The sequence below is a fragment of the Stegodyphus dumicola genome, chromosome 12 (assembly GCF_044657685.1).
Source record: "Stegodyphus dumicola isolate Sdum_Otavi_A_Nest chromosome 12, ASM4465768v1".
Taxonomy (NCBI): domain Eukaryota; kingdom Metazoa; phylum Arthropoda; class Arachnida; order Araneae; family Eresidae; genus Stegodyphus; species Stegodyphus dumicola.
The window spans coordinates 87,106,982-87,119,223 of NC_140779.1; the positions used below are offsets into that span (position 1 = coordinate 87,106,982).

Genomic DNA, 12,242 nt, shown 5'->3' on the forward strand with positions numbered 1-12,242 from the left:
CATAGTTTAACTTAAAGCTTAATTTAAGCACAGTTTTTTTTTTCTTCCCCCTTCCAAATTGTTGGAAAATACAGCATTGCCTTCAGGAATTTTAGCACAGATTATTCTATTGCACATGAAACACACAAGCATATATTTTTAAACTGAGTTTAAGTGCAAAAATTTTGTCTATAAAAACTATTGATGCTTAAATCGCAACAAAAGGAATAGGGGAGAGTACCCTAATTTGGACCAATTTCGTATTTTTCACTATATAGAAGGACGGAAGAAATGCCAATAAAAATTAAGTAGTAGAAAATAAACTCACTAAGTGTACCTTCACAATAGAACCATTTATTAAATTTTTTTAATTATTTATAATGGTGAAAAATGAATTAAAAAAAACGTGTCATCGGTTCAATTTAGGAAACCGGTTTCCTTATTTGGACCACTAGTTTCCTAAATTGGACCATGAGCTTTCTTAATGGCAATTACAACAAAAGAACTTTTTAATTGCAGCACTAACTCCAGAACACCGAGTATGTATCCAAGCGTGACATTTCATGCATTGTATCATTTCTTCTTCCTTGGTTTCTTCCCATAATATACAAAACCATGAATCACCAGTTTCTTTTTTATGTTTCTGCATTTTGTTAAACTTCGGTGAACTGATTTTTGCTACTACAGACTTTGGCTACTCCAGATTAGAACTTGCAGAAATATTTCTGCAATTAGCTTTCAACCCGGGAGAACGCGCCCTGGGTCCAAAAGACCTGGCTTGTGTTTTTCTAAGAAAAACCCGTTACTCTTCAGGTCAAAGTGTTACATTTATACCAAAATATTATAATCAAACTTTAAAAATACGCAAATTATGAAAACTAAAATTTTAATTTTAATTCCTATAATATTTTTTATGAAATAAGGATTTTTAAAGGAAGAGAAAAAAATATTATATTAATTAAGAATTTATTAGGAATTCATTATATTATTATACAGGTTTATTAAGAATATACTGCTTGAAAGAACATCTTCCTCAGAAAGCTTCAAGTTTTTCATCAATTGTTATGAGCTCACCGACAGTGTAATATTTCTGGTAGTTATTCACAAACTCTTCAAAAAAAAACTCTCTTATAGATGCAAGTTTATCTGATTCTTTCTTGACGACGTGAGTTCCTATGTCATCAAAACACAAACATTTTATTTAAAAAAAAAGAAAATGTTCATAGGACATAGTTTTGTAGAAAATTTCCAAGCCAGTTCCGTCTGTTACCCATAGATCACGCACATTTACATGAGATGACTTATGTCACAAAAATAGAAAATAGCTATAAAAGTGCTAATTTCAATTAGAGTTGTGTGACGATCATCTCTCTCTCTTTGAAAGCTGTCAGAAACAGATGCAATATAAATATTTGTATGCCTGACGACTTTCAGCAACATTTGCTCACTTGGTAAAAACTCTCACGATTCATTTGGAGTCTGCACATATTTTGCATTACCGATGTTTCCAGGCAATTCAGTAATAATATTATGAGTAGGAGTTCTAACATCAGCTTTAGGCTTTTCTTTTGAACGTTGTTTTTTTTTTTTTTTTTTTTTTTTCCTCCCAATAAAGCAATAAATGTCAATATCATTTTTGTTTTCAGAATGCATCTCGATTTCTGAATCAGTATCATGAGAAATAAAAAATTCATTATAACTTTCATTATCAGTTTCTTCAATGGAGTCTTCAACAGTTCATACATCTAATAATTTTTGCAAACATAACATTTCTTTCTTATAGGATAAATTACGTGACATATTTGAAGCTTTCTGTGCTACCACAAATGAACTGCGTTACAGAATGTGAACATGCACGCTGGATCTGATAAACCCGATCCCGTCAAAACAAAACTTCGAATCAAATTTCCGGCAAAAAACTTCGCAAACATAAAGAGGATGGCCTTGGAGGAGACTACACTGAACGAAAACCACTTGGGAAAAATAGGGACTTTTTAGAAACGTTTCTTTAATCGGGTGGGTTCATTGGACCCAGTGTGCACGCTCGCGGGTTAAAATAAGTTTTAAGCATGCTTACACATACTTCGTCTTGGAGACGAATGGTTGCCATTGCCGTAAGTTTTTTGAAGGGTAGCATTCTAGGGTTAATTATAATTTATCCATGAAGGAAATGTCGCTCCCAAAATTGGACCGGTTCAATTTCGGCAACTGTTTTGGTCCAACTTCGGAAACTTGAATATTTAATGCTTGATATTGTACAGAAACATCAAACTAACATAACCTCGCAAAATTATAATTGCAAATTGTACATAAATAAGCAAGTTTTGTGATGGTATAATAAGACATGTAATTACTTACGCTTAGACGAATTAACTGCTTTCACACTTATGTCAAAATAACAGATTTTCTTCTTAGCCAAACGAATAACACTTCTCTCAATGTAACCACGAGGCGTTTCTTTACAAGCACAATTGCATTAACCTCTTCTACATCTACGTATAACAAAATGCCTATCTCAAATCTCGCAGATATCATCAGTCTTTGCATATCATAGCGGTCCAAATAACGCTACGGTCGAAATTAGGCTACCTTCCCCCACATACGAAAATGGAAACAACTGTTTTTTTATAGAAGAATTCGCATTTGCATTATTTCCAAAAATCTAGTGACTTTATATTTAATTAATATTTAAGTTTATTAAGGACATTAATATTTAAGTATCAAAATACAGTTATACATGAAAGATTTAAAAAAAAAGTAACTCACAATTAAAGTAGCAATAGCCTTGTAATTCCTCATTTTAATCTGTTCCACTCATTTTAATCTCCCACGTCTGTTCTAAATTGTTAATATTAATTTTTCAACAGTGTCTTTCCATTCCATGTTTGCTTATGTAACTCTCCTGCATTGCAGATGGCTCTTACCCAACTGTAGTTCAAAATTTAAACAAAGGAATGAAGTCTTTAAATGCTACTGTTAATTGTCAGCTTAACTCTTTTCTACCTGCTACACCTTGCTGGTAGTCATGCAAAATTTGTCTTCTGCTTCATCTACTGCTTAAGAAGATGTAAACTGTACAAAATTGTGGGGTGTATACCATGCCTAAGAATGACAACATGTGAATCTAATTATGCATATTAAAACTTGCTCTATAAAGAAATAGAATTATGTGTCAAAATCAAGGGCCACTTCTGAAAGCTTCTCTGTTTGCTCATCCTAAATATCCACACTGCTGTTTTTCGAATCCATAAGTCATCTAGTGAATTATCACACTTTAATTAGTTTAATAATGAATAATGAAGCAAAGTATAACAAGTGAAAGAAAAATATATCATCATTGTGCTATCATGTAAAGTGTTTTATGCTCAAAAGTGCTTTCAAAATCACTGAACTAATTGTTTAGTTATTGCTTTCTCTAGCTCTTATACATATAAAGCTGCCAGGTTATTTTTCACTGGTGCAGGACTGAAAATTGTTCTTGTTTGTGCTAGAAAATTATTTTCACTTCTGCTTTTCTGTGATTACATTTACATTACAAATTGGTATTTTTTTTTTTTTTTTTAATAAAGTGGATTTAAAAAAAATCTGTTACATGTAGCACTGTTACATGAAAAGTATAATTTAATGATAATAAAAATTTGAATTCTAATAATTTGATTTATTAGAGTAAATAAGGAATTTTTAAGATTTTTTAAATTAATTTTTAAGGATGGTTAAATCAAATAATTTGAATTTATGTTGAAAATTCTGAATTATTGTTAAGAATTTTATAATTATTTTTAGAATATGAATATAACAATAATGAAATAATTTTGAATATTAGTGTATAAAAATGTAATAAAAATTTTGCTTTATGTGTTAACATAAAAATATGAAAACAGTAATATTGAATATTGTTATAATTACTTAATTAAATGCAAAGATAAAATATATTAACTTTGAAGGCTCCCACCTTATTTATTTATTATTACCTAATTACTATTTTTATTAATTTTTTTTATATATAATGAGGTTTATTTTATTTTTTTAATTTTTATTTATTTATTTATTTGTAATATTATGGAATGTTCAATGCAGTTCAAAAAAGCCATCTACTTCATACAAGAAATTAAGGGCTTTATAAGTAACTGCCAAAGCAACTCTAACCACTGGTGGATTAATGCATCAATTGGTGAAAATTGGGCAAATCCTGATAGATATGTTTGCATTGAAAGAAATCTGTGGGATCAGTTTTATATAAAATAAGAAAATTAGAAATGTAATAATAATAAAAAAATCATAATTTCAGTAATACTATCACAAATGATCTTAAAATACAAAAAAATGAAATGAAAATTAGTTACATTAAATAATGAAAATTAGTTACATTAAATAATGAAAATTAGTTACATTATACACTTTTGAAATTTGTTGTGATTATTTTAAATAAATATTTTTTTTAATTATTACTGTAAGGTAAAGTAAAATTTCCTTTTAGTCACTAAATTTGTAAAAGCTAACTTGAATATACGAGTTATTCATCTAAATATGAATTTGAAATTTGATGTATTTGTTTTTATTTTATTTGTGTAATTTGAATAACTCTATGGCCCTATTTCGTAGTTAATAACTTTGATATATTTATATAATGCTAAATGCCAGTTATCTTGTATACAAGATACAGAGGATTTTATATACTATTGTATTTAAGCATACCACAGCCATCTGCAAGTAGCTATGCTGATTCATTTGTAGAGCACATGCCCATTTTTCATCAAAGTTTACTTGATTATTATATTTTCTTAGTTTCCTGTTTATTTCTAAAATATATTTTACATCGATTTACAACTGGAAAAGATGGTTTGTTTTATAATGAGTAAATAATTAATTTTAATAGAATTTCATAAATATGTAAAAGAAATATTTTAGTTCTAAAATAAATGCAACTATTTTTATATAACATTTTCAAGGCAAGGACTGAAAAATTTCCATTATGATATTCCAACAAAACAAAGATTTTCAAAACTGAATTTTTATGATTTTGGTTTGGTTTATTAATTATGGCACAGCACTCAAGGGCTATCTGGCTAAGGTGAGGGATAAATTTTCTAAAGGCATAACAAGAAATTGTGTTTCCCCAACAGCTGCTGTTGCCGACCGTAGCACAAAGCCAAGCCTCTGTCATTCTGTTTTTTATTTTTTTTTTTAAGAGAAAACAGATCACTGTGTACTTAGAAAAAAGAATAGCGCAAGAAAATTATAGAAACATTTGAAGAAGAATGTATGTATTTTATTTTTTAATGTATTATGTAATCCTAATTTAATTGGTATTTTAAATTGCTAAAGTAAGTTATCAATATACTTTTCTTTCGTATATTGATAATGGTTACCAATTTATGATAAATTTTGGTAGTTTGGGAGTCTTTATAAAAAAGAGGTTCAAAAACCACAAACTTTCACCTAATAAGTAATTTTTACCTTTTCATCTGTAAAAAATTAAGAAATTGTGCCAAGGTGTTTGAGTTAATACATAAGTTTCAAAATTTTAAAACAGAACTTTTGCTAAAAAAAGTACTGCTCAAACTGAAAGATATACACTATGCCAACAACAAAACAAAAAAAAAAGAGACAGTTCTATGTCTCTCATTCTACTGGGCCGATTGACAAATTTCAACTTGCATTTCTCATGTCTTGAAAGCGCAACTTAAGATATATATTAGATTTATATATAGCATTGTTCTAATATAGGTATTTTGATACAAAATCAGACATTTTCTGAAATGGTTTTTTTTTTTTTTTTTTTTTTTTTCATCATATTTCGATTCTACGACTCAAGTTATCCCAAACTGCCAAGTTCTGTAAAAATCGCATGAGTAGTTTTTAAAAAATTAGCTCTCAAAATTTTAGCTCCTCAATTTTAATTGAATTTGATATTTATTTATTAATAGCTCTTTTTTTATTAAACTTCATGAACTATTGATTCCTTCTTTTAGAATTCGAAATTGAGGCTGAATTCAAATATAATTCACATATTTTTATGATTTATTTTATAAATTTGTATTTTAAAATATTTTTGTAAATTTTTTGAAAAATTTTTGTATATAACCTATAAAATTTTTAACATCGTCTTAAAGTAGATGTATTTCTAGGCACACCTGCAAAAAATCAGAGATTTTTTTATTAAAAAATTTCTAAGATATACATGAATTTACATATTGGAATTTGCCATCTTTTTTTTTTTTTTTTTTTTTTTTTTTTAGTGCTAATAAATGCCAAACGTGGTTTACGCACTTTGTTAAAATGATTTGAAAGCATTAATGATGACTTTTTCCCCGCTCATCTACAATGGAAAAAAGAAAATAGGTTGATATCGATTAAGAAGTTTGCCAAGTAAATTATTCTTGGAGAAAACTGAAAAAATTACGCCAAGATAAATTTTTGAATTTCTCCAAACCAAATTTTACAAAATTTAATATTTAGGCATAATTTGAGTCAATCGAAATATGGAAAAAATTGGCATGTCACTTCAGAAAAGGTTCGATTTTGTGTCAAAATACCTATGATAGAATGATGCTATATATAAATCTAATATATATCCCAAGTCACACTTTCGAGACATGAAAAATGCAATTTGAATTTTGTGAATTGGCCTAGTAGAACAGAAGATATAGAACTGCCCCCCTTTTTTTTCTTTGTGCAGTGTACCTCTGTAAGTAATGATATTAATATTAAAATTTAATACATTAAATAGCTTTTTAATAACAGACATAATCATTGGAAATAAACCTACCTATTTGGAGCAAAAACATTTAACTTTACATGATAAGGAATTCCACAATAAAACAAATTTCTTAAAGTCAGGAAAAAGTAAGCCATCCTATATGGAAAGAGATTATGAATGTTAATTTAAAAAATATCACATTTCATATTTTATTCAACTTCTACAAATCTACATTTCATCCAAAAAAAGTCTAACAACTGCCTTCAAATTCAATCAGTTTATGCATACTTTTCAAATAAATCACATGTATAACAACACATAACAAAAAGTTTTTAAATAATTTAATGATTACATATTTCTGGTTAACATTATATTTAAAATTTAAATTTAAATTAGTTTTATACGAAAGACAGAATATTTGATAAAGTAGATATATATGTATGTATATATATATATATATATATATATATACACACACACATATAAATATATTCAGTCACTGACTAAGATTTCAATTGAGAAGTGAAACTTTTTTACTCTTTTCTCTCACGCTTTCTCCTGAATGCATCATTTATTTTCCACTTCATTCTTGCCAACTTGACACTGCCTGCTTCTTAAGTTTATTGTAGTGACATAAAAATTTTCGAGAACATGGCACAATTGTGCCTAATTTATTTGTGCTGGGTTAATGAAAAATGCATGTCAACCATAAATAAAATCTTTTAAGATCATAAATTTAAAATGAAGGTTTGTTAAAATATATACATATAAATCTGAAAGCTTCCAGATTTTGCATTACACCCAAAGCAGCATTTTTTTAACATTTTGTGTTGGAAGAAAAAAAAAGTGTTTTTTAACCTCTATTGGGGAAAGTGCAGAATCACCACTGCTTGGTGCATTTTTAAGAATTGCACAAACTCAGTATCCATGTACACATCGAAGTATTTTCACTTGAAAAAAAATCCCAGAATTGCACAAAAATGGCATTGCGCACTCCCTTGACTTTATCCATGTACACATCGACCTATTTTGACTTAAAAAGGTCAAAGAAGATTGACAAAAATTTAATTCTTCTTACTCTAGTAAAAAGCACCAAACAAAAAAAATGGGCAATTCTGCACTTTATAACCTTTATTTATTAAATATCATGTTCTTTGCACTTAAACCATAAAATTCAGTTCAATAACAATATCACAAAATAATTTTAAAATGAGCATATCCCTTTAGAATTTCCACTACACAGTCTCGCGCGATGGATATACAATGCTGCTCCGCCCCCTTGCTCACTTTTAAATCATTGAGTTTGTTAATAAAAAAATTCATTAAAGTTTTACAAAATATGAAATGGATAACACAACAAATTCCAAATTTAAGCTTCCAGATTCCCATATTCAGGTAGAAAAGTAATTCTTCAAAATTTGATGGCTCTCTAAGTATCATTGTTTTATCACAATGCAAGAAACATACATACATTTATGCAGATCCTTCCTTCTTTAATTTCTTTAAATATAATACAGTCAAAAGTCGTTAATACGGTCTCGTCGGGACTTCGCCGATTCCGGATTATCGATTCTTTTGGATTATAGATCATCAGTTTAAATCTGGTAAGGTGGCATGCAGAAATTATAAAATTAAAAATATAAAACTGTAATTTATGAAATAAAGAACAATTATGATCTAAAGGGTATCAAAATTTACACACACACAAAAAAAAAAGCTTAATATTTATTTTTTTACTTTATTAAACATTTCTTTCAATGTAAGTTGTTTAAGTTGCTTCGTTTTATGTGATAATACTTTCTCTTTAATTCTATAAACAGACGACATAATTTCTTGTTCAGTTACAAAGTTCCATTGTTCAAGTCCTATAATTCCTGTGTCGAGAATACCGACTAATTTGTCAATCAAAATTTTTTCGTTTTCAATAACCTCTGTGTCACTTTCTTCACTATCGGAAGCGAATTATAAAGACGAGGAATTTGATTTAAATCATATCAAAGACAGAGTACATCGAGATGAAATACTACATTTAGTAAAGAATTATAAGCCAAATAAAATAAAAACATTTGTCCTGAAGATAAGGATAATGGTGACAGATCAACTTCCAATTCATTGCGCGCTGTGGTGTTCCATAACGCTGTAACGTATTATGTGCATGCACACATGCGCAGCCGTAAAGGTCTTACGCACATGCGTAAACACCTATGCGCATGCGTCGGATTATGGGTGTCCGAATTAACGACTTTTGACTATACATGGCTCTAATATTTGGTGGTAACAATTTGAAAAGTGAACTGACATTTCAACGGAAAATACAATACGAAATTAATAGTCCTTCTGGGCAAATTGACCCTTTGGGCTAAAAAATGATTTTTTCCTTTCCCATAAAGTTTGCAGTTTTTTATAACTAGCATTGATAAGAACTGAAACATTAACTACTTGGGAACACTGCATGAGTACTTTTATCTCGCTAAAGGCATACGTAACAAAATATTAAAAGCGAAACTCAAGCATCGGCAATTTTTGAAAATTAGAAACTTAAACAAAATGCTTCCACTTTACATTCATAACTACATTAAAATAAGTAAACATGTTATCCCCAGTATGTTAATACCATGCACATAACATAGCTGTTTAAATTATTTGAGCATTGTACTTTTCAAATTTTCGGATAACACAGACACTTCAAACTGAAATTTGGAAACACAGAAATCGGAAACACTAAGAACGTAACCTATTTATACTTTGGTAAAAAAGATTTTATTCAATTTGTATAGTCGAAACTATAAGCATACTAAGAGATTAGAGATATATAAATGTTACAAAACCTATTTCTGTATTTAAGTTTGAAATAAAGCACTTAGCATTTTTTGAAATATTATACAGAATTCTAAAATTTTATTAAAAATGTGGTAATAAATTTCATACGCTATATAAAATTCCTCCAGATATTTCAAACTTGTTCACTTTTTCAATGTTATTATAAACCAAACATTTTACCCACAGAATTGGCCAATGATTTAAATTATTAAATTTCATAAGTTCACAGAAATATGTTCTTCAAGCCTTCCTTAAACTAATATATTTTAACTTTTTCCACAAAAATGAGAAAAGTAACTTCATTTTCTTAAAGGTCACTTGCTAAGATGTACAATTTCATTATACCTCACAGATATTATTAAAATATAAACTTGGGGCTTTAATTCCTTCCTAAAAAGACTTAGTGTACCTAACTGATTTCCGTTCAACAATATTTTCCTTTTTTAATTGCTCAAATGATTTCACTTTACATTTCCTACAGAAATTCAGGTTTTTCTAGCAGTTTTTAGCAGTTTGTTATGATGCCATTCAGTTTTAGGTTATTCTGCCAAACAATAATGAGTTTTATTTTCTTCAAATGAACAAGCCACAGAGCAACAGATTTGTGTGGGATAATAACAAAATTTCTGTGCAATAAATGCAATAAAAAATTATGTGTGTTACTACAAAAACTTTCAGTTATTTGTATCGTAGTTATATGAGAACTGAATAATACGAGATTATACGAGAATATCTGAATTATATTTTCACAAGCATACACATAATGTTTTAAACACTTGGATTCTCAAATCAGAAGAAGTTGTAAAATAATACACATCCAGAACCAAGTGTCAAAAGTAGGTAGTTATCAGATACATATGTAGATCATATGAGCAGGAATGTGATATATTAATGCATATATGTTATCGGATCGAAAATTTTTCTATCGAGATCTTTTTATTTTTTTCTATCTAATCTTTGTATCGGATCGAAAAGTAATTGCATTGCGTTTTCATCGACTTTTAATGCTAATTTAGCAATATAACAGAACCAAATTAGCAATCATTTGTAATCATATGCAAAACAAATGTAAATACATCTTAAATGACTGAATTTTATAGCTCAATAAATGCAATGTGTGTTACTGCAAAAAATTTCATTTAAGAAATGACTGAATTTTATAGCTCTCTAAAATTTTTCTTTTCCATTTGAACAATATTTTGACTCTAATATTTTTGTTTACATTTTTTTTTCTAACTGCAGCTTCTGAGTAATATTGCACGAATATTGCCAGAGAATGGCAATATACTATGCTATGTTTTTTTTTTTTTTTTTTTTTTTTTTCATTTTAGAGTATGAGTAAAAGAATTATTTAATTATTGTAGAGTTGAACACCATTTCTCATTTCGGTGGCTGTAAATGAAATGCTATATATCCAGAACAAGTTGCTATAATATCCAGAACAAGTTGCTATATATCCATAAGAAGTTTATACGCCATTGATAGTTTGATTTTCACTCTCACACAGACAGTCACCAAAACATCAAAGAAGGATAATAAATATATATCCGACTGTTCTCCGAAAAATATCCTAAATTTTAATAACAAAATTTTGCTCTAGGGCGTGACATTTTTGTATTTGGATGTTAATGAGCTAGTCAGATATTAGTTCTTCCGAGAATCCATTTTACGGATTATCGGCGCCTAGCCGTAGAAACGGACCTTTCTACAGACCTTGATTCGCACCAACATTAACCACGCATGCGCATTGAGTGGTCAGATCCCTCATTTGAACCCAATCGAAAAGAACGGATTCTACGTACGCGAACTATATGTAGTGAATCTTTTTTAAAAAAGAGGCGCATTAATACCTTGGCTTAATTTATCATTTTTTAAGCGTTGGCAACTTTCAAAAGTTTAGAAAGGAAAACGGGTTCCTTTTCTTATAAAATGAAGGAACACATTTCCTTTTATTAAAGTATATATAAAAAAGGGCAGATTTTTATGTTCGCAATATTTATCGTTTTCCTGAACGCTGGGAATATTTCGAATGACTGATTTGGGAGGGGGCGGACAAAATTTGTTTACATTTTTTGTACTTCTTAGAATACATTTACCTTCAAAGATGTGTTTTGTGCAATCAAGACTTTAATTCATTCCTCTTTGAAAATTTTCTCCTGAGAAAAGATAATAAAAATTAGACAGAGGATTTCTGTGTAGAAACTTTAGACAGGAAATAAGTTATTAACAATTCTGTATTCCTGTTTATTTTTTTTTTATGAAAATACTTGGCATTTTCAAAACACAAAAAGTAGTTCAAAGAACTTTGAAATATTAGTACAAACACATTAATAAATTAAATCGAAATAAATAAGGGGATGTAATTTAAAAGACAGAAATAATTTAATGTAAGAGATTTAGATTTAAAAAATTGCACACACAAATGATTTATCGAATTTTATAAGTTTTATTTCATAAATAACTTTGATTTTGAAATATGGCAATTAAACCTATAAACATGTGTGGATACTGAAAAAGTGATGAATAAGAATATTATAATTTTCAGTAAGTTTTCTTATTGAATAATAAATTCTGACAGTCCTATGCTGTAAGACTAGTGTCTAAGTTTACATAAAAATTTCTTTGTTAAATAAAAGAATTTAAGTAATTTCTGTAGCTTTTTTGTCAATACATTAAAGATTTTTTAACTAATTACACGACCTCGCTTGCAATTAGAACCATCATTAAATCCTTATTTTATCTA

The 12,242-nt window shown here is 28.5% G+C and overlaps 1 protein-coding gene across 5 annotated transcripts in view; it reads right to left on the bottom strand.

The window, feature by feature from the left end:
- The window catches only part of LOC118203162 (mitochondrial potassium channel ATP-binding subunit), a 96,400-nt gene extending 85,230 nt beyond the window's left edge, over nucleotides 1–11,170 (bottom strand). Inside the window, exons 1-2 of one of the 5 annotated variants that reach the window (XR_004760518.2) lie at nucleotides 9,845–11,170; nucleotides 6,749–6,835 (exon numbers count right to left, since the gene is read on the bottom strand). Coding sequence is in view for 4 of the 5 variants with exons in the window: in XM_035375444.2 (XP_035231335.1) it covers nucleotides 6,749–6,834 (86 nt within the window). In the remaining variant the exon portion in view is untranslated. The other 4 variants (XM_035375444.2, XM_035375429.2, XM_035375420.2 and 1 more) reach the window with 4 other exon arrangements.
- Nucleotides 11,171–12,242: the final 1,072 nt, after the last annotated feature.